General features: G+C 38.9%; 1 protein-coding gene across 21 annotated transcripts in view; it reads right to left on the bottom strand.

Moving 5' to 3' along the window:
- The window catches only part of CADPS (calcium dependent secretion activator), a 477516-nt gene that overhangs the window by 121749 nt on the left and 331934 nt on the right, over positions 1 to 23833 (bottom strand). For 12 of the 21 annotated variants that reach the window (XM_055260396.2, XM_055260397.2, XM_063630797.1 and 9 more), the window contains 3 exons: positions 18875 to 19011; positions 15291 to 15478; positions 555 to 656 (listed from right to left, as the gene is read on the bottom strand). In XM_055260396.2, the coding sequence (XP_055116371.1) occupies positions 555 to 656; positions 15291 to 15478; positions 18875 to 19011 (427 nt within the window). Of the gene's footprint in view, positions 1 to 554; positions 657 to 13096; positions 13256 to 15290; positions 15479 to 18874; positions 19014 to 22660; positions 22690 to 23833 lie in introns of all 21 variants that reach the window. The other 9 variants (XM_055260410.2, XM_055260416.2, XM_055260408.2 and 6 more) reach the window with 3 other exon arrangements.

Genomic DNA, 23833 nt, shown 5'->3' with positions numbered 1-23833 from the left:
CAGCACTAAAAACACCTGATTTGCTCCAAGGGAGAAGTGGGCTATGTGGTGTAAGGCTCAAGCACAGAATCTGCTGGCTCTCTTGAGTATGCAGGGGAGATTCAATCCACCCAGGCTGATGCAAGGTTCATTCTTTCCCTGTGTAGCCAGCCAGTGCTGTTTCTGAGGTAGCGGAAAAAGTGGAGACTCTTCTAGGAGTATCACTGCCTTCCTTCCTTGTTCACCATGTTCTGATTCGCAAGATTTTTTATTTATTCGTTTTTACCTAAGAACCTTGAAGAAGCTTCAAATTCCACTTTTTATAATAGATTGATGACCAGGGTCATCTCAAACATGGAAGAATTTGTTCTTTAAGTGGAAATAATATGATCTTAAGAATGCACGTTTCCTGGTTGTTGCGGAACCATATCCGATTGCTTTGCTTGTTCTACTTAGTTATTTCTAAATATCCAATGTATCCTCTGGTAGATTTACAGTTTTGGAAAATTAAGTCCTTTAGTTTTCCCTTCCCACTCTCATCTCCTAATTAAAGCTCTCCAGCCCCAGATCCTTACCTAAAATGTGTAATCTGATTTTCCAGCAGAACTCGGAGCCTCTCTTTGATTTCTTCAAAACGTTCCTTTTCTTCAACAGTCACAGTTCCGATTCCATCAGGCCTGAAAGAAGACATGTCATGAAATGACGGGAACCTCATATGCTGACACCATCAAATCAAATCTCTAGCAGGAGGAAACTGTCCATTTTAGAAGAAACAACTACAATGATCGATGTGAGCTCAGGAGAAGCCCAGCTATTCAGGGCTGGCTTCCAAAGGGGATGGGTTGTGTTTGGGTTATCATTTTGGAAACATGTGCAGAGCTGTAGCTCATTTCTTGTGAAATGGTAAAATGGGCAAACTGGTGGCTTGAAGGTTAAGTCCAGCCCCTGAACTTGTTCTGTTTGGCTCACAGCTTCTTAAGAAATTTGAACCAGTTGCCAACATTTTTCTAAATTAGGGAAGTTTGAGAATATAATTCTGATTTCTGTTTCCTTGAAAATTTGGAACAGTTAGCATTATTAATTGGTGGCTAACAGCTTCTTCCTTACCTAGGACAAGCACCCACCTGGTCCACATTGCTAAATTGTATTACCTATCTCTCTTGTAGGCACTTGGGTTTGGGGTCCCTGAATTATGCACAAAAATTCCTATGAAAACCAGGTGACTTGTGTTTGTCTTTCCCAGTGTTAAACATCTTAAATGGCTCAATTTCCTGCTTATAACTACAGATGTTCAGATTTATTTAAGTGCTCATGTATTCATTGAAGAACAAACCACATGTTTTCCAATTTTAGCAAACTGTTACTCATTGTAATAAAAAGGACTCCAGCTTAAATAAATGATTTCAGTTTGATCATCATATTCTCCTGGTTCTGTGTCATCTTTAGGTGCATACATATATACTCTATTTGTTATGGACCATACAAGTTGAAAACATAAAGGGAGGATACATATTTATAGCCCAAATTTATCTGTTCCAAACTAAATGCAGGATAATCTGACCCATTCAAAGCCTTCAGCTTCCCAGATCTCATAGTGACTTGTTTTGACTACTGGCTGAGCCAGTTTGCAGATTGGTGTGTCACCATAAAACTTCTATTGGAACGTTCTTCAGTTTGCAAATGCAAGTCATCTAGAGACCAAACAAATGGTCTTATTTATAGGCCTTCTCAAGGATCCAGCATAAGTTGGGAAAATCCTTTATACTAGACCAGTCTGACTGTACAAAAGACTTGGCAAATGACAGCAATGTACCTCCTGTTACGGGTTAATCAGTCAGCTTTCCTTCTTTTTTGATAATAAAAATGCCCTATTTGAAATATGAGAAAATTTCCTCTCCCCCACTTTATAAAAAATACCCCCAAACAGTAAAATCCTGTTCAGTCCATTTCTTCATACTCTTCCAAAGAAAGGCAAAATGATAAACAACAGGTAGGCTGTCTTCAAATTCTCTGGTAAAACCTCAAATGGTAATTTACAAAGTTTATTAACAAATTTTTTAAGAGACAGGGTCTTGTTCTGTTGTCCACGCTGGGGTGCAGCAGTGTGATCATAGCTCACTGCAGCCTTGGACTCCTGGCCTCAAGTGATTCTTCTGCCTCAGCCTCTTGAGTAGCTGGGATTACGGGTGCAAGCCACCATGCTTAACAAAAGCAAATTTTTTTTTAACATGAAATGTCCATGAATCTACAGTTACATATCAGGATGAATTTACTGGCCTCCACAAAACACGTGATGTTTCGTTTGTAACTTTTTGTGTATATGCTACAATCTACAACTTCCTTAAGCTGTGGTCTTTAAATTTCTTTACACAAAATTCAGGTTGTTAATGAACTGAACACATATTTGTTTATATAATTAGCATGTGCATGCACACACTCAACTGGGGGAAAAATGGAGCAATTTAAAGCATTTTGTTTTTTAGTGGAGAATTAACCCAGAGAAAAATGCTGTTAAATATAAGTTTACAGTTCAGAAAGGGTTTACAGATCACAGCAAAAAGCATGGAGACTGTTTAACATGAAGAGCCAGGATATTTGTGGTCATTATTAGGAGATAAATATCTCTGTGAATAAAACCATTCATTCATTACCCTACAAGCCTTCTAAGGCAATTAGGCAATTAGAAGGCAGCTTTCTGCTTTGTGTCTGAGATGATAAAATCTGAACATTTAGTGTATGCTTGGCCTTCTCAGTTAATTCTCACTATAAAATATATTATTACAAACCTAACAATGGATTATGTTTTTTCCTTTTGTTCTGATGATTCCCATTTGTAACTATTAAAAGTATCAGACAGCAGCTTCTGCTTCCCTGATAACCTCTCCTTGGACTACTTTCTGAACATTATTAATCTCACTATTCCAATAAAAGTAAACAACTAAAAATTAGTGTTGTCTCTTAAATTTGCTTCTTGATCACCTATGTCAGCATGACAACTTTTATTTTAAATAAAACAAACTAATTTTACTAAGTCTGTAAGGTACAAGTACAGAGTTCACCAATAAAAGCAGGTGATAAAACAATTTGATGTCGAATGATTTTGACATAAAATGTAAATTTGTACCTGCCAGAATTGCTCTGAAATGGTATTGGTAACAGGAGATGCTGCTTTACAAAGTGAGGAAAAGACATGCAGGAATAACAACTTGTCAAAGATCATACGTTGTAACCAGTTCAGTTAAAAGGCAAAAGGATCCCTTTTTTGTTTGATTTCACTTCATTGTTTTTGAAAATTCTGTCAAACATCGATTTCTTGTTCATCGACCACTGTAATTTGGCAATGTTAACTATACAGGTTTAGATAGATCTCTATAGAGCTATTAACTGAAAAATTCAGGTTACATGCTTTGGAGAGCACTGTTTTTCCACAGAAGCAACAACATACTTTTTCTAGAGCAGTGGTTCTCAAACTTGAATGAGCCTCAGCATCACCTGGTGACAACCTGGATTGGTGGGTCCCCTAAAGTTGTTGATTCAGTAGAGCTGGGGGGTGGGGATTGAGAACTTGCATTTCTAACAAGTTTACTGGGGCTGCTAGTGCTGCTGGTTCGAGGCCCACACTCTAAGAACCACTGTTCTAGACAAAAAAGATATTAGGTGGGTGGTTCTTCCAGTGGCAGAGAGGGTATATTTGATTCAGGGTTCCTGATTTCTCTTAGGTTGGAGTGGATTTGGAACCCAAGATATTCTGCAAGAGATACATGGTATTATTTAACTATGAATCCCTTCCAAAAGTGGCATTTGTATTGTTTACAAGGTGCCATTCCAAGTAGTGCTGGTTGCAAAATAAATAGAACTCTATTGGTATCTTTCAGAAGCCATGCTTTTGTTTTGTCTTTCTGAAAATATTTGGGGGTGATTCTACAACTGTCATAAAACTAGCTCTGCATCTTGTTCCTTTCTCAATACCAAATCACTTAAGGAGACACTAAAAGTGAAAGAAGAGGAGGGGTGAAGCTGGATTTTAAACTGCGAGCTAGAAAATCCCAGGCTGAGATGTGTCTCTACACAGAACACTTATCTAGAAGCCTGACTCTCTCACCCTCTCATGTCCTGACCATGAATATTCTGGTCTTCTTGCTTTCAGGCTTCTTAGCATCCATTGCCACTTTCTAACCCCTGGATTTGGAGGAGTGGCCTCAGCCACATTCTGGCCACCCTTGTGTGAGGGTAAATCGAGGTGCCTATTCCCCTACTATTAAAGCTGAAGGGCTTCCTAGAGGCCAGCCCCTCCCTTTCACAGCCACTCCATATCTAAGCTGGACTATGACCTCAGTTCAGCTACCAGGACACTCTCCTCTGGAATCTTTACGTTGAATAAATGATGCAAGGCTAGAATAAACAGATGGAATTTGCTTGTTCCAGCAGCTGTACCTTGACCAGACTGTCCTTACAGGTCAGTAGTTTTTGATCTTGTCTGTTTCTCAGAATTGTGAAAGGTCACATCCTCAAAGCTCTATCTTTCTAGCTAGCTAGCTAGCTAGCTAGCTAGCTAGCTAGCTATCTATCTATCTATCTATCTATCTATCTATCTATCTATCTATCTAATCTATCGAGACAGGGTCTCATTCAGCCCAAGGTGGAGTGCAGTGGCGCAACCTCTGTTCACCGCAGCATTGACATCTCAAGCTCAAGCGATCCTCCTACTGCAGCCTCCTGAGAGGCTGGGACTGCAGGAGCATGCCACCATATCTGGCTAATTTTGTTTTTATTTTCTTCAGACACAAGGTCTCGTTATGTTGCCCAGGCTGGTCTCTAACTCCTGGGCTCAAGTGATCCTCCCACCTCAGCCTTGCAAAATGCTGGCATTACAGGCATGAACCACTGGAACCAGCCTGTCACTGGCATTTTTAAGGTTTCCCATGTTACTCGAACATACAGTAAGAACTGCTGCGTCAGTCCTGCTTTCTACTCTTCCATAGCTGACTTGATTCCAGCATTCCCTTCCCTGTCTTTGAGGCCCCCAGCATCATCCTGATAAACTCTCCTTTGCTTAGATTATCCAAAGTTAGTTTTTGTTACTTATATTGAACTTCATGCAAGTTCATAAAGCACATATCTCTTCCTTCACAATGTTCCAAGTTTTAATAGACGATGTCTTTGAACTTAGCTTTAGAAACACATACACACATGAGCACATACACATGCGAACATAGCCCCTGGTCTCTGGTTCCACCTAACTGCACACTGGCTAACAACTCACTTCTTTTATATCATGATCCTGCAAACTTGAGACAATATGCAGGTCAAGTGCAGTCATTTTTGGAGCCATGCTGAAGACTGGAAGCTCTCCCACCTGCAGGCCATCACTGGAGCCAGAGATGGGTCTCTCCAGCCACAGCAGACTATATCGCATCTGACACGGCGGGCATCTCCGGAATCCACCTTTCAAGTTTTCGGCAAACCATTTTCTCACTGTCCTTCACAAAGTTGACATTTTCGGCAGCATGATAGGAAAGATGTCATGTCGGCTGCTCTTCAAGTTCTTGTCACAGTGGTTAGCACCAGTTCTGTCATCTTCACTCTCCTCACAGTCTCCCATCTTGAGCCATGTCACAAATAATAATACATCTAGAATTGCATTTTTCTTTTTTTTTTTTTTGTCAAATTGCAACTACCATAACCCAGCTGCCCATCCTTTGAGTGACTAGTTATGCAAATTGTTCTCTTTTTCCCAAATGCTTCTGACCTGGAGCTTATTAACTAATATCTATTATAGGATTAATATAATTAAGTACTGAGCTTTTAATGTGAAACATTTTAATGTTTGAAATTAAGTGTGAACAGTGTAGTCAAAGAATTCAAGATTCAATGTGTTTTGTGAAATGAATTTACCTCTTTAGTGTTGTTAAATTGTCACCACACACCCAGGTGAGCACACAGATTTTTAGCAGTTCATTATCTTGCTAGAATGGTTCTCCATATTATGTTAAAAGCTGGGCCACAAAAACCTTCTTTTGAAAGGTAAGCTGTCTCTTCAAGAGGGTCAGGATGCTAAATTAATTCAAGGCTTACAATGATCTATATGTTCTGATATTGCATCTATTTGGTGATTAAGGGCAGAATCCAGGTGTAAAAAGAAATGCATGAATTCCACAGAAGAGGAAAGAGCGTCTGGTCCACTGCTCCGCATACAACCAGCTTTCAGGCTCCAGTCACTACCAACAAGGGGTAAAACTCCAGCTGAAGAGGGAATATACTTTCATCTCCAAATGCAAATGTCCACATATGCTGGTGCAGGCACCATAAACATGATATATTCTCTCTCTCCAAATGGATGCATGCCTGCAGACCGCATTATGGATCCATGAAAATGTCCTTAAACAAGCATGATAACTGAATCCTACTTGCTACGAAATTGTTCCAGCCCAGAAACATGTGAGCTTAAAGGGCCAGAGAGGGACAGAATATCTTAGAAGATGTTCTTTGCAGTGCTCCCTAAATAGGATATTTAGACCAAACATCCTCTTTTAACCACTGACTTAAAAAGAAAAAGACTTCTCCCAGAAACTAACTCTTTATTTCTTCTAGTTTTAGAATGATGCCTTTGAATTTAATCCTCGCATGGAAAGTTTTCCTTTGTCTCTTTCAAGTGATTAATAACCACAAATTCAAGATAGCACCAAAGCATTATCTTGTCAAAAGGAGATATCCCTTCTTGCTCATCTATATGGTTTGTACAATCCTACATTAACTAGAAATTATAATTAGGGCTCTCACATCTCATAGTTACCGCTTCATTATGAAAGCCAGCCTCACCCCTTCCTCTCCTTTCCTTCTAGCCCATGCCCTTTTCTAATTATGCCCTGATGCCCTGGGGCTCAGATACGCTGCTAAAACAAATATATCAAAGTGTTTCTATCACAAAGAATAAGATAGGAAGCAACAATAAGCAGTTTCTACAATATTACAAGTGTGCATTGTAGCTTCTTGGGGCTATCAGTTAATCTCCAAATGAGGCTTGGAAGGGGCAAAAATACACCAGTGAGGACTGTCTTGACTTATTTACATTTCTCCTAAATATATGGTTATAACCTAACAGTATCAGAAGGTGTCATTAACTCTATTAAAGGATGAAAGTAGTTGAGAAGTCTCTCTCTACTGAACAATCACAAAGAATATGGATGCTATGGGCGCAAGGACATTAGTCAAAGTGGCTCAGGCTCAGTCCAGGTACGGTACTGAATGAAGCAAGAACACATCAGATGATTAGAGAAACTGTATAAAATGCAGGAAAGCATACATTTTACCCCAAGAGGACCAATTTTAAAAACTGGCACTGCATAGATTTTTCCCTTTGAGGAATAAGAGAAGTGTTTCTTTATTCCTAGACAAATATAGACAATTAATCTTTAGACTCCTTTCTGAAGACACCATATACAAAATTCTGAATGGTCAGACCAGTAGTATGTGTGGCTTTTTGATATCACATGCACTCTACAAGAGGTGTAACATCCGAAAATATGTTTTTGTACCAGTTAATTCAATGACTATGGGATAAAGACACACTGTTGGACTTTTAAAAGGAAAAACACATTATCGGATGGTTTGCTATGGGCCAGAAAGATTGCACCAATGGAATAGGTAATTTAGCATATTTCACAAGATTTCATGTCTCAATGGGAAAATCTGCTGTTCTCATGGGGAAAGTCAGAAAGAGAGTCATGTAGGTTAAAAGGAGACAAGTTCCAAAGTGAATTTCTCCTTGGACATCTGGGATGCCTATTTATACTTGAAATTTGTTTGAAAATTTTTCCCACTTTCTCTTCCAAGTACTTCCTATTAAGTAAAGCTGGCTCCTTAGAATTTAGAGAGCATGACTCAGCCATGTGCAAGGCCTGTACTTGCTCAGAATTGGAAGGCCAGCCAGCGACATGCTCATGTTCACAAGTGCAATAATCCTTGTGTTCAGTGTGTAACATGAGACCAAGAATGTGGAGGTGTTTGTTATACCATATCCATGCCTGCCTGCTATATAAAGTGCCATATGCAGAGGTTAGGAAAACAGAGCTATCCCCACTACACAGTTTTTGCCGTTTATCTTTGTGGGAAAAAGGGTTGAGAAGCACCAGACACAATGTCATTGTGTGTGTGTGTGTGTGTGTGTGTGTGTCTGTGTGTCTGTGTGTCTGTGTATGCATGGGTATGAGAAAGAGAGAGGAGGGAGTTAGAGTGAAAGAAAAAAATGTGTTACTCATTTACTACTAGGAAGGCATTCACCAAAAAGAAATAAAAGGAACCATTATGTGACATGGATTGAAAGGGCCAGCCAACATTGGAGGCAAGGGCACAGTCAATAGGGCAATCATTGTGGTCCAGGGGAGAGAAGATAGAGACCTAAACTATGGTAGTGGCATTGAAGAGAGGGAGAAATGGATGGACTTGAGATATACTTAAGGGCATTGTCAGGATATAGAAATTGAATTGTTGTGACACACTGGGGAGAAAGAGAAGTCAAGGATGGCTCTTGAGGTTCTATCTTGGGCAACTGGGAGGATGAAACCACTTACTTAGGAATCCTGGCAGAGTAAGAGGAGAAAAGTGAGTTCCATTTGATTGTTTGGTTACTCAAATCTTAACCTACAAGGGATCACGTGGTCTCTGAACATGGGCAGCACATTGGCTCCAAATACATCCCCCAAAAGAAATCTTTAGAGCACACTTTCAGAGATTTTTAAGATTCATACCCTCTTACATTTGCTTTACTCATTAATCTATGCAGCTTACTTTGGATTGGGGCAGTTGGCATTATAGATTTGTTAATTGCTAATACAATGTACTTTCTACACAGACCATATGTGAAGAGCAGCACTGGCATTCAAGAAATGTTAAATAATAATGTAAATGAGAAAAATTTCCAATCCCAATAATAAAGGGATCCAAGGAACATTGACGCAACTTGCAATCATCAGAGCTGTTTGATTGCCTTGTCACTGTGGGATAGTGACCAAAGTGATGCTAATCTAAATGTCATCTAGAAAGAATACTAAAAATATTATGGTGAGAATTAAGTACTGCAACCTTAGAAGCTGATTTAAAAATCAGAAGATGTAGCAATTTACATCTGTGGATTTTATGATCGCCAAATGCAACCAGCTGAACATACTCACATTTTCCTTTTTCTCCTGTCTCTCTTTTCAGAAAATGGGTTCAGTTTTAAAGAGTTAGTTCAAACTAATGTTCCCTCAATCAGTGGGTCTTGAACTTTGCTACATATTTAAATCACTTGAGATTTTTAACTCATGAAGTTTGGGCCACATTCCAGATTAATTAGAATCTCTGCAAGTGGAGCCCAGGCATTAGCATTTTTAGCCTCTCCAAGTGATTCTAGTGGGCAGCCTAGTTTGACAACCAAAATCCGAAATATGTATGATCTAAAGACCAAATGCTTTAGATTCATGGTCGAGAGGGGTGCTTAGTAAAAGTGCAGATTACCAGCTCCATTTAAGACTTGCCAAATGAAATTATTTGAGGATGCGACCTAGTACTCTGCATTTTATCAAATCCCCACATGATTTATGTGCACACTGAAGTGTGAGAACCACTGTACAAATTGGAAATCAGTGGTAGTACCTGTTAGGCTTTTAGACATAGGTTAAGTCTTGTGTAAAAGAAACAACAAATCCATGTAAAGGAAAAATGCAGCTCATCACCAGGGAGTTTGGTTTAAAACAGGGTTTTTTGACCTTGGCACTATTAACATTTTTGGCTTTGTTTTCAGGAAGCTCTCCTGTGTATTATAGGATGTTTAATAATATCCCTAGCCTCTACTTACTAGACAAAAATGGCACCACTCCACCCCAGCTGTGGCAATCAAAAATATCTCCAGATATTGCCAAATGTTCTGTGTGTGCTGGGGGTGGGCGGTGGGGGAGTGGGGATTACCCCCAGTAATTCTAAAAAATGCCAAACATGTGGATGGTTCCATACATCCCAGTGTTTGAAATTATGAACAGCAAACATCTTCCTAATTGACCAGATGTGTCTACTCTTGACTACAGTAACTGTGATTCACAGAGCATAGTTTTTGATAGAGATGGTGCACAAGCTTCCAGAGCAAATGGGAGAAACTTGGTCACTGCCACATCAGTGGTCATTAAAGATTTCCAGCTGCAGCAGGACAAAGTTCTGCCTCTGCCTGTGGAAATGCTGAGTTAATGATAGGTAAAAAACATCTTTTTACCTAATCTGAATCTGGTTGTGAGATCTCAGTGGAAATGGGCTCTATTCAGTTAAAGGCAGTTAAAGGGCCATTGCTTTCATTAGTCATGAATTCCTTTTAAATCTGGAACAAAGAATAGATAACATCTCCACATCCAAATGCTGGTCATGCTGGTGAAAGGTTTGGAATGTGGTTTCCCCAATCCCAAAGGCGATTAATTAGTGTTCATAGGAGACTTTCCCCTTAGGAGGTATAAAACTCCAGATAAATTCTGGTTTTCTCCACAAAGCTAAAATCTCCAGGTAGGCCATATTAGTTTTGGCCATCTTCAGGCTTCTCTTTAATTCAGATGACTGCTGTAGCATCTCACCTGGAAATGTTGAAACAAATATCAAATGGCCAGGTTTGGCATCTCACACCATATACAAGTGCTAATCTTGGACAGGTCGGAAGGTAGAGTGGTTACAAATGCAAGCACCAAAGTCAGAATATCCATGCTTGAATCAGGCTCAGACAGTTATTTGTTGAGTTTCAGGCAAGTGACTGAATTTATGTGAGCCTCAAGCCCTCATCTATTGGTTGAGGGTAATAATGATACTTATCTCATACGAATGTAATAAGGATAAAATGAGATAACATATATCAATAGCACTTCACTTAGTGCCTGGAATATAGCAAGTAATTATTAAATGGTAGTGATTATCCTTATTTTAATTAAACCTTATTAATGATTATTTAAATTGCACCTTTGAAAACACTTTTATTTATGCAACCTGATGATGGACTATTTCACTTGTTATTGTAATCCATAGAAGATAATTTTAGAGGTTAAAGGGATATTACAAATACTATGATTCAGTCTGCTCATTTTACAGAAATGAGAAAACTGAGGTACAGAAACGGGATCTGATACTCCTAGATTTATGCAGAATAGGCTCTAACATTCAGGTCTTCAGCATGTAAGTACGGTCCTGATGTAGTGCCAAAGGAAAGAGCTTTGGACTTAGAACATCTAGGTTTGCTACTTAAATTTACAGATGTTTGACTTTATCATCTGCAAAATGGATATAAAAATAGCTAATCTGAACATTTTATAGCAAATGTTTGAAAGCACTTTGTGGCCGGGAGCGGTGGCTCACGCCTGTAATCTCAGCACTTTAGGAGGCCGAGTAGGGCGGATCACCTGAGGTCAGGAGTTCGAGACCAGCCTGGCCAACACGGTGAAACCCGGTCTCTATCAAAACCACAAGAAAATTAGCCGGGCGTGGTGGCAGTCGCCTGTAATCCCAGCTACTCGTGAGGCTGAGGCAGGAAAATTGCTTGAGCTAGTGAGGAGGAGGTTGCAGTCAGCTGAGATTATGCCATTGCACTCCAGCATGGGGCACAAGAGCCATAATTTGTCTCAAAAAATAAAAAATGAAAAAGCACTTTGTAAACTGTAGAATGTTACACAACTGCTACTTAATATTATGATTTCTTCTTTATTAAAAAAAATGCAATGCAAACAAAGATTCTGAAACACACACATAAGCCTCAATAGGACCAGTCAAGATCCCTTTGGTTAGTTTTTCATGGCCTAAAAAATAGATCAGGTTCAAGCAAGCGTGCCTTTCAACAGTGGCCATTTGTTCTCTGCTCCACTTGGATGTTGATCCTTCCAAAAGCAGCACCTTGGACAGCAGCCAGGAAGGCTTCCTCTCCGAAGCCTTGTCATTCTGTCAGACCTCACCTTCAGGCACCTACATTCTGCATGCACTTTCTTCCTAATTGCAAGTTACTGTTGCCTTGTGATCTAACTTTTACAGTGAAACACAAACAGAAATTGCATTTCACCTCTAACCTTACATATTGTGGTGAAGGAGCTGGATGGCCACATGGAATCAGGGTTTTCTTTGACCTTCCCTATTGGACCCGCATATACTGATTGACAGCCTGCCACATTCTCTAGAAAGCAAAAGTTTGCATTTTCATTTGGCCTGTCTACAAGTGAACTGTATACATTTCAGGACTTAGAAATATTCAGTGAATAAATTTATAATGATGAAGCATACAGCACACACGCTTGAGAATTTTGGGTAGCTTGGCAATGCCAGGATCAGAGTCATCAGTTCTAAAACCACAACAAAAAACTTTAAAATGTCAGTGTTAATTTTGGGTGACGGTATAAAAGGTGAAGGGCACAGAATAAAACTGGAAATAATTAGTAAACCTAGTTTAAAAGGGAAAAAGTTCACCAATTTGCCAATTTACAAACCCACAAAGAAAGGACATAGGAAACAGGACAGGATAAACAAAATTTTAGAAGTTAAAAGTGCCTTAAAGATGACCTCAGTATATAAGTGATTCTACTAAGAAGCATTAATTTGGTAATAAAACTTATTTTATGCCATTATTATAAATCATTATTTGAGATGAATTTCTTTTTATGAGATGAATGTAGAACTAATAGGTATTTGCTGAAAATCATGGCACTACTATAAATGCATAGGCCTATCTTATGCCAATCCATTTTATTTGCTCCTTAAACATAATTTCAAAATTATAAAGCATGGGTTGCTTATTATGAATGACTTGGTAAGGTACCAGGCCCCTAACTAGATGCCACTAAAAAAGCAATCTGACTCACAATTCTGTTTACATATTGCTCAATTAGTCTTTTCAATATGAACATGTTTTAAAAGTCACTGAACACCTGACTCAAATTTAGTCCCAATACACGGTATTTTTGCCCATTGCTAGAATTTTTTTTAAAATTGCACCTTTGAAAATGCTTAAAGAAAGAGAGACTTTAGGAATACTCAAAGCTTGCAAAAGTGGAAGTGATGGCATGGATGGAGGCTTGGGGAAAGGGTAAAGATATTACAAACACAAGCCAATACACACATAACATCTTACCTTTTCGGCTCTTGATTTGCCTGGGTTTTGGAATCTTTTCTTTTTTTGGATTCCTTTTTGGTGTCTTTTTTAGCCTCTGGTTCAGGTGGGGAGGGAGTTTTGCTCCCTTCAGGGTCTGTATTTGGTGGCAGCCCACTAAGGTACACATGCATTTGTTGACTTTGGAGAGGGGGTGGTCGCATGAGGCATGCACAGAGTGTGGCCAGCCATAGGAGAATCAAGAGCACACGCACATGCACAAACAAAAGAAAGAAAAAGAAGGGTGCATAAAAAAGCAGGCGCAAATGCATTCAAACTAAAATAATAAGAAAAAAAGATGCAAACTTGCATAAGGAAAATCAGAACTGAAAAGAAAATAAGAAATCCAAAACTGTTTCCATGACAAGATGTATAAACCTAACTGTGAATCAAGTGGCAGTCTTACAATATGAAATCCAGACAATGTGTATCATAATTCATGATGATGTTTACCAGGGAGTTTACAAAAACACTTCATTATTTTATAACACTTTCTTATTCAGTAACATATGTAGAATACAGTGTGACAACCCAGAGAATATAATGCAACTTCTCTCTCTCTCTCTCTTTAAAAAATTCAGTCCAAGAGGCTGTAACAGATAGTCATCAAAGTGTACATATTTATAAAAAGCAGAATTATGCACAGATACCCCCCAGGTATCAGAGTTTTCATGAGTATCTTTTATGCAAATACAAGGTCACGTGCTGGGCTAGCAAACCTCATAACAATGGGAGGTGATGATAACCTTGTTGCCTGTTAAATATTCAAACCTACAATGCTATTGTTATCTAGCTCTAAATGTTGAAGTTGCATTTCGTAAAAATACATCAGTGCTAGAAGGAGGAAAAGCACAGAAAAAATCCTACAGAGATTTTAGTCGTGTAGCTTGCAAAGATGAAGATGACTGACACAGTTCTGATTTAAAATAAATGTAGTCAATTCTGGATTCTCCCACATGTGGATTTCTCCAGAGCAGCGACTTTTGCATCTGAGGCTGGGTTTCTGAAGCCACCTAGTGTTTCCTGGGTGTGGCTTCACTGGCTGTTGGTTGGGGAGCTTTGGGATAATATAGGCTTGTCTTTATACTAATGCAAGGCTACATACATTGAGATAGTAAACTGGCTGTGGCAGTGTGGAAATTTATTCCATGTCTCCAGAGCCAAATGGCAATGTTCTTAAATTATTTGCTGCTTTGCATTATTCAGAACATAGATCTTTTTCTCCAGGAGCTGGGCAAGGTCTAAAGAAAGAGAGTACTTAGTACAGAGTCAGGAGACTTGACATTCTGGGCTTGTATATAAAACCTACAAGATGAGGGGGTTGATTAGACTGTGATCTCAAAAGTTCTTCCAGGCTCTATGGTTAAATTAAAAGTGTTATCATCATCTTTGCCTTCCAGCTTCACCTAGCTTGCTTCAGCTCTGGAAATGCACTTGGCTTCCTCCTTCTGCAGGACATTTGTACATGCTGTTCCTTTTGCCTGGAACCACTCAACTCCTACACAGGCTTTAGTTCTCAGCTCCAGCATCACTTCCTCAGGGAGGTCCTCCTTGCCATCTTGCCATTCCATCTGAGTCATGTTTCTTTATTAAATTTTGTCATGGAATTTTATTCCCTTTCCTCAGAGTCAGAGCATCGATTTGAATGTAACTCTGCCCTTGTTTGATGTCTGCTTTTACTCACTACACATACTAAATGTGTATCAGAGTGAATGACACTAAGGAAGTAATCATTAAGCAATTATGAAATAAATAACAAAAACAAAGGCAAATATGTATTGTTTTTGCCATGTTTCAGGCACTATGTTGAGCCCTTTATATGTACTGGCATTCTCTCAACAACCCCAGGGGTATACAATCATCCCATTTTACAGATGAGAAAACTGTGGCACAAAGGGCTTAATTACCAACCAGGGTTATTCCTAGTAAATGGAAGAACTATGATTTGAGCCTAGATTGGTCTAACTTCCGAGCTTGCCCTAGAAGCCCTGCTTGCCATTTATGTTAAGTTTCTTGAAAGGAGAAGAAAGTTAGTGCCCTTTGTGTGTGTGTGTACACGTGTGCACATACTACTGAAGGAATGAGGACAGGCAGATCCTAAAAGCAAGACTAGCCATAAACCATTGCCAGTGCCATTTCTTAAGGATCACCTCTAGACACACAAACATACACTTACCTGTTCCCATGGACATGGGATGCACAGAAGGCAAAGCTGTAGTGAAGAAGGGTGGGGTCGATCATGGCGCCATTTTCTGCCCGTTCAAGCAAGTCTCTGAGGTAGCAGAGATGTCGGTGACACCCCCGGACTCCATTTCGGGCGCAATACTCATCTAGCACAAACACCTGGCCAGGACTGAACCAGCCCTATATAAAGAATAAAGGAGAGACTTTCTTTTAAATACAGGTTGGTTTCTGGAGAGCTGCTAGAGTTGGGAGCGGCTAGAGAAGGGGACTGAAAAATAGCCAGAGCTAACACTCCTTGATTGCCTATTATGTGCCAGCCACTGTGCACAGCATATTGTGGTTTAGTCCTCACAATGGACCTATGAGGTACATTCTGTTATCCCTGTTATAAAGATGGAAAGATTGAGTTCAGGAAGGGCATAAAATTTCCTAGTGAGTGATGGAGCGGGATTAGCAGACAGCTTGGTTCCAGAAACAGTGTCTCACCTACTGCTTGAACACTGAATCATACACATCAAAGGAGTACTGGGGTGGGGACGTGGTAAAGTTGTGGTTACTGATAAGAGGAAATCATAACATTAATGCTCTACGTTGATATAGAGCTTTACACTTAACAGAGAACTTTCAGTTGAGCCCTATAGCAACTCTGTAAGGTAGACAGAGAAGGTTTATTTTATAGACAAGAAAATGGAAATCCTGGTCGTTAAGTGACTCACACAGATAATACAAAACAGAGGCAGGACTCAAATCCAGCTCTGTCTTATTCCAAGTCTTCTTGTTTTCTCTACTCTAGAGCATGAAGAAATTTTAGGGTTGATCTACATACATGCCAGGACTTCATAAATCCTTTCACTTTGGAAGGAGTGTTTTTAAAATTTTTTAAATGAAGGTAATAACGCAACTCTCCAAAGAGAACAGCATGGCTTAGTTTTCAAGTTGTGAATCAGATGTAATTCCATTAAACTGAGAGGAACTTCTTGTGTCCTGGTTTAGAGTTTTATTTTCTCTTCTGGTAATTGTTTGTATTCTTCTTATTTATTTGCTTGCTGTGGGACCAGTCCAAACTCTGCTATACAAGACAATGGGAATTCAGATCTCCAATTTAGAGCAGGTCTGGTGGCATGATGGGATGGAAATTGCTAGCCCCATTATGCACTTAAGAAAACAAGTGATCAGAAAGGCCAAGTGAGTTGCCACTCAAGGTCACCCTTAAGCAGAGCCTGAAATAAAATTGTGTTTTCTGGTTTCAGTGTCTGTTCAAAGCAAGAAATAAACCAATTTAGGTGATACTTTGTAAGCTGGAAATTTGGGGCTATTTTAAATATAAACTTAATTTTACTTTGAGGGTCTTCTCTGAGTCATCTTTTGAATATTGCTCCATCTTGGGAGAGAAAAGGCAAAAAGAGAAAGTGACTAGGGGGCAGGTAGAGGCCACAGAAGTACAGCGAGAGAGGCCTTTGCAACATTCTAATCTTGTATTAGGGATCTGGGAATCTTCAATTGATAACATGCAGCTCAGTGATGCATCCAACGAAAGACGGCATCTTTCCTATTTCAAATTATAAGTTACTGCAGAGGGCGGAGAGTAGTCGAGGCAGTGGGCTGCCCCTATAGGCAACTTCTTTGCCACTCCATCTGCTACCCCAAATGCTAAATCTTAGAAACAACACTGCTGTGAAAGATTAAAATATATTTTCTACGACTCAGATGACACCAAGTCTTTTGTAGATGCCAAAATAGCTGCTTTGAAAAGAGTTGAAGAAATATCAATTAGGAACTCAGTCGAAGACACAGAAAAATTTATGTATCCCTGCTGGTCGGTCTCCAAAACTAACTGAAAAAAAGATTGTAATAATGAGAAAATGGAATATACAGAGGCAGGAGATAAGGTCCTTTTTAATTTCTGTTATTTTCTGAAATTTTGGAATAATGACTAATATATACAGGTATACAAATGGGGAAGGAAGCTATTTTATGCTATTCATAATTAATTTTAGATTCTGGACCATAATTTTAAGCCTATAAGTAACTAATGGAAAGCAAGTTTTAATATTTCATTTCTGGTTTAATTTTTTTAGACAGCATTTATAAACTCTCCTTCACAGTGAATCTCAAAACAAAGAAAATTGTTTTAAAAAATGATAATGTGAAAAAGCCTTGAAAATAATATACCTCAAAAAAATTCCTTAAGGGAATAGTCATTATATATAAAAGGGAATGATTTAAGTTCAGAGGCACATTCTTATAAGTTTAATGAATGCCATTTATAATTATGGGAACAATCACATAATTGTACAAAACATATTTGAGAAAAATTGCCTTGCAATGCAAGGTAAGCTTTTTTCTTTTTCTTTTCTTTCTTTTTTTTTTTTTTTTTTTAAGTCAAAGTGATGTGTTCCTTTCCAATTTGGCAAAGTTCAGATCCTTTTGATGAAGGAATTCTAAACCTGAGATAATCAATGAATCTTTCATGAGATACAGATTAATAAATTATTCCACATAATTCTGTTTCTGTTTTTAAGACTATTTTATCTACAATTTTTTATATCTTGGCTTTTGCTACAAAAAATAAAGAAATTGAAAATAAAAATTAGAAAAAAAGAGATTTTCATTATACATATTAGCATCAATAATATGTTAACCCTAGTTATTATATACTATAAATACTATATTGAGATATTTTTCTCAACTTTAGTGTTTAGAATCAGGGATGAGAATTTTCCTCTATATAAAGACATTTCATCATTTTCCCTCATCTTTCCCATCTATAAAGTGGGATTAATAGCATTTACTTTTAAGAAATGAAATAACAATTTATGGCTTGAGGAGGAAGTAAATTGGGTCTTATTTTAGGCTTTTGAATTTGATAGTTTAAAGCCAAAAATGTATCTTCAGAAATCCAGTAAAGATATAATAGCACTCCCTTGAATTTAAATCATTTAAATCTAGCTTTAAAATAGGATTTCAGGAAATATTGATACTCCTGCTGGATAGATTGCTGAATTTCCAAATAACTAAAACACCATAAAAAATTCCCTGAAAGGGTGAAAAAATGCTGTGAATATTGTGAAGAAAAAAAAAAGCCATCCAAACAAACAAACAAACCCAAATCAATTTAGCTTACGAAAAATAAAGTTTATTTACAAATCATTTTAACCTTTAAGAAAATACACAAAGAGAATACATTCATTTAATGAGATAGGATTACCAGATCTGGGATGCGGAGGGAAGGGCATCTTAAACTCTAAGCTACTGAGGCAATTTTTACAAATTCTCCACAAGCAGGTGCCAAACTCGATTACCCTCCTGGGAATATTTCTCATGTAGCAGCTGAAAAGGGGGAAGCTAAGATAGGGAGGCTGGGGAATTGGATCTGTTTCTACTGATAACTTCCTCCCGCTCAGTCTTGTTTCTTTGGTAAGTAAAACTATCTCAACCCAGGAAATCGGGAACACATTTATAATTGTTAAAGGGATTCTGTAATGGAGAAAAGAGCTTCTGATATAAAGGTAGAGAAATATTTAAATGAAAAAAAATGTTATATTTAAATTGCTGTAGACCAAAGAATATACTTGCCAGGCAAGAATAGGAATCATTAAGTCTGTGATCCAAAGTAAGGCGTTGTACCATCTCAAAGAGGGAAGCGTGGTCAAAGTTACAGGGGTTGGAAGAGATAAATTCATCCATGCCATGTTTTTGAGCTCTATCTGCGTCTGTTCATTTATACATGTAGAGAGAGACACAATTTAGAGAAACACATCACATTTTCTTTGACATTTCAAATACACAGGAATTCACTAGACATTATGAACGTTAGCAGTTTCCCCGTTGCCTCCCACCAACATCCCCAAGATATTCTTTTTACCTCCCATTGTCAACTTGCATCACTTACTGGTGAGTTTATTGCATTTAGGCAAAAATATATTGGCATCAACATGTTTATCAAATGATCACATTTCCAGTGCATTTATGTTGTTCTTTAAAAACTAAGCATAAGACCGTAACTTCGCCTGCATTTCACCAAACACTGAAAGCAGATCGGATCTTTGCTTAAGATAGCCTATTTAGCTTTGTTGGTTTTTAATAGATTCTGCCATTCCAGTGGTTATGTCTACAGCAATTTCTCTGCAATTATTGGGATTATCTGGAAAAAGGGTTATGCTGATTTTCAGCAAAGTGACAATATTTATATCCTCTTCTTCCAAATCCCCGTTGCCAATTTGCATTCATAAAAGGTTTGAGTCCCCACCCTGCAAAATTAAAAATAAAAAAAGGATTTTCATTGAAACCTGGAGATTAAGTTAAATGGGAATTTAGTTTGTGAAAATCAAGGACATTTCCGTATAGTGTGCTTACTCAGTTAGCAAAGCTTAGGAAAGAGACAAACAAATCTACTCAGCAAGGGCTATGATCTGCCATTTATTGTGAATTAATAGTCTCAATGTATTCACACTTTTCCTTACGGGGTGAAGGCTGTAGGCAAAACCTCCTAAGGGCTAACTAATTAATCTCAACATGTGTAACTAAAATACACTATACTCAACTGGCAAAATAACTCAGAGAATTCAGCTCGTGTGTGTCCAGGCAAATCCTAAAGAGGTAGAGATGAAGGTGCTCTCCATTAAAGAAATTGGCTCACTCCACCTCATCTTTACTGACTCTCCTGATGTGCAGACTATGGAGAAAAAGAATCTTATATCAAATCGAGCAAAAGATTTTATTCATCCTTTTGCATGAAACATTCTACTGGAATACGGGGACCTGCCAGGAACTAGCGATGCTGTCAGGACACGGGAAAAATCGATTTCTGACTTGGGAGTCGTTTGGATAACATTTTCATGTGTGGCCTCATCCCAGGCAGCTTTTTTTTTTTTCCTCTCCCAGCTTGGGGTATGGCTGTAAGCTTGGGGTATGGCTGTAAGCTTGGGGTATGGCTATAAGCTTGGGTTATGGTTAGCAGTGTGACTTCCAGATGATGATTTCCTATTATTATTGATATTGTATTCGTAAATCACTCAAACCTTAATGCACGGTATTGTCAGATTTATATCTCCTTATGGTTTGGCTTTTTTAAAAAAACGTTGCCATTTTTCATAGAAGCAGCAAGTGGTCCTTGTTTGAACGAGATGTGTCGTTTATGCCCAAGACTTGCAGAAGCAACGGTTTCCAGAAGGCAAGTTGAAGAATGTGTATTTTAACAGCCAAATCGCTCCATTAGAATAATAAAACACAGCTTTTGGAAAGGATATCACATGTGCAGGAATTATATTAGAGAACCGGAGAAAATCCTCCTTGCTGCATTAACTGCCTCAGATTTATCCTCAGGAAAGTGCTTTCAACTTGAGGTTGGCTGCTTCATCTGGGAGGCTTCTTTCAGTTCGGTTGTTTGGTCTCCAAACTACATTTCTTCTTTGACTTAGGATGTCGAGGAAGTTGTTGTTCCTGGGAAAGCTAGCTGCTTCTAGGGCATGTGTGTGACTCCTCTGGCCCAAGGCAAGTGTCTTAAACCTGATCCAACTGTAGTCTCCCCTGGCATAATGACACTCCTGCAATCCAGGTGACATTTCTCTATCTTCTTTGATAGACTGCCCTCTCACCTCCAACCTGTCAGTCCCAGACCAATTTAAATCAGGAAAAACTAAGCGTGGGGTACACACGAATTGCTCATGCCGTTTCATCCTCATAAAAAGCCTCATCCATCCCTCGCCTCCCAATTTTAACAGATAGATCAGGCATTTTGGCTAGCAGCAGCTTCTTGCTCTCGGGTTTCTCAGAAAAGGCTGCAAGCTGACAAACCGGCCGGGGCCTTACTCTGCCAGTTTGGCTTGGCTATTTTATTGCCTTCAATTAAGATGGTACAACTGGTCATTTAGCTCAGAGAGAAGGGGGCTCTTTTGCAGCTGTTAAAAAAATATGGCACATGTTTCAAGTCTCTTACTCTTTGTTTGTTTGTTGAAACTCTTGAAAACTTTGCTGATGACCTATTTCGCTTTGCTGGCCACTCAGGAAATGGATCTGAAAAAGCGACTTGGCTCCTCTACGGAGACCTGGATTCAGACCCACTCCCCACCCCCCAATCCATCACAATGGCTCAACGAAAGCAGCTTTGCGGTGCTAATTCTCGTCTAAGTCTAAAGAACCATTTCATTTTTTACTAACATTTTAAAGCAAGCTTACAGAAAAGCCTAAAATCAGCCTGCTTTCATTTTCAGAAGTAACCTTGTCAAAATAAAACTTCCTTTTCCCTTCTTCCTTTCTTTCCTCTTTCTCCCCATCCACTTGTGGCATGAGCCTAGGACTGGATCTAGGAGGTCTAGATTTTAGTTTGAGCTCTGTTTTTAAATAACTGTAGGATGCTGGCTGAATTGTTTATCTCTCTGAGCATCAGTTTCCTTGTGTGTAAGAGGAGCTGAATTTTCAGTTCCCTTCCTGCCGTCATAGGCTGTAATTTAATGATCCTTAAGATCCCTTGTGCACTATGTGTGGAATGGAGCTTAATGCACTGGGAATTTCCAGCAAGTAAAGCGAGCAGCCTCTGGATTTTACTTGCCCCAAATTATCATTTACTCAAAATTGGGCTCATTATTCTAATGGTTCCAACAACTCAAGAGTGCTTACAAGGGTGGCTGGCTCCCACAAAATCTCTGAGTTTCATTGAGCTTCTTATATTTACTGAGCTTATTATGCTATAAAAAAAAAAAAAGAAGGAGGAGTAAGCCGGGAGTGCTGTTTCAAGGTGCTAATGAAAAAAATCTGATGTTTGAGCTCATCCAAGCAGGGGTTTTGGTATTTTTTGTTTTAGCCACATTCCCAGCCCTAGAACAGTACCTGGCACATAGTAGGCACTAAGTACATATTTATTAAAATCGTAAGTTTATCTTCTTAGAATAAATACAGAAATTCACTCTATTAACAAATATTTTTCTTTCTTGATTTTATGGAATATTTATATTCTACATTGATTGGAAACAGCTTATTTAATGGGAGCTAGCATAGCAAGTGGTTAAGTGGCTGGGCATAGGCAGGTCACAAAGACTAGATTTGAGACTAGCTCTGCCACCACTAGGTATATGATATTAGGTAGGTTGCTTAATGCCTCCGGGCCTCCTTGGCCTCATTTGTAAAATGAAGTTAAATTCAAGTCTACCCTCAGAGGACTGTTAAGAGGATCTGAAGAGAAGTACCTGGAAAGTACCTAGAGCCCTGGCATATATTAAGGGCTCAACAAACATTAGCTAGGAGTAAACAAACAGGATCTTTAGTGTTCGAAAAGCCAGTATGTTTCAAGTTGTTAGTGAGCCAAGGATGTCTCTGCATTTATAGCTAATGTTCTATTCCTTCTTTGCTTCTTAAACCTTATCATTTCCAGGAAGCTGGGAGTCCTTCCCTATCTCTCTGCTTTATGTTTCTTTTCTGCCCCTGTATAACCAATTCCTACGTCCTGTTTCTGTATTTTCATTGGGCTATTTTCCAATTTCTCTGTGGTCAAGACACATACATAAAATTGAATCCCTTGGTAGATAACATGTTCTGTGAGGGCAAGTTTCTAATCTGTTATTTCTCCTGCCAGCTCTTAGAGGAGCCAGGTCCTCAGGAGGGGTTATTAACTGGCTTACTCTGACACCTTCATCCCAGGAAACTTCTCATTGACTTTATTAAGGAGTCACACACATGGGGATTCAGATGGTATCTTGCAAATCCAAAAGTAGGAACATGTGCTCTTAGGGGAAAAAAATCTTATAGAAGGAAACAGAATTCTAGGTGCAGGTGTCTTTGGATACCATTCAGATTGTCTGCCTGTGTCTCCATACATGTCTAGGACCATATGCATTACATATGTTGTCTATTTTAAAATAAAACACTGCAGTGGTCCAGCTGTTCCAAATTCTGTTTCAAAGAACTTGTGGGCGCTTCCCAAGCAACACCATACAGTCATTCCTGCACTGTCCCGGTCTGTTCTCCCACAGTGTCAAACATAAAAAATAAATGCTCCTTGCAACTCCATTTTTCCCTGTACAAACAGTTGGAATTGGTTGATTAAAGAAAAAGAAAACTCCAATGTTGACATTAGCAGAGGGAAAACAGCCCAGAGCAAGCAGTATGAAAGAGTCAATTCCTGAATTCAGGACATTCTGGGATCACTTCCTTTGCCAATATTTGGCATGTGTCAAGAGAATGAAAATGAATTTGAACGTCGGGTTAAGCAAAAAGGAATTAGGAGGGTAAAGTGGCTGCTTAAAACCCCAGTGATGTTTGGATGATCTCTTGCTTTGGGTGATGCATCCTAATGCTCTTTTTCATTAACCGTATTTTTCTAGAAATCAAAGATTGACATTTTAAGAACCAATTTCAATCATCTTTACCTTTGTCAGACCTAGTCTTAGGAAGTAGTTCCTAAGTCCTGCTTGGTCTTCAAGGGCTCCAGATGTACTGATGTACTGAGAGTGAGCTATGTGATTTTATAGGCTCTGCAGCTAGGGCATAATTCAACACACCTTGCAAACATTGCTACCTGTTTCACTTCGGGGGTTTAAC

Source organism: Symphalangus syndactylus, chromosome 21, assembly GCF_028878055.3.
Source record: "Symphalangus syndactylus isolate Jambi chromosome 21, NHGRI_mSymSyn1-v2.1_pri, whole genome shotgun sequence".
Taxonomy (NCBI): Eukaryota; Metazoa; Chordata; class Mammalia; order Primates; family Hylobatidae; genus Symphalangus; species Symphalangus syndactylus.
The sequence above is the reverse complement of the archived record's forward strand: the minus strand, read 5'-3'. Positions and strand labels throughout refer to the sequence as shown.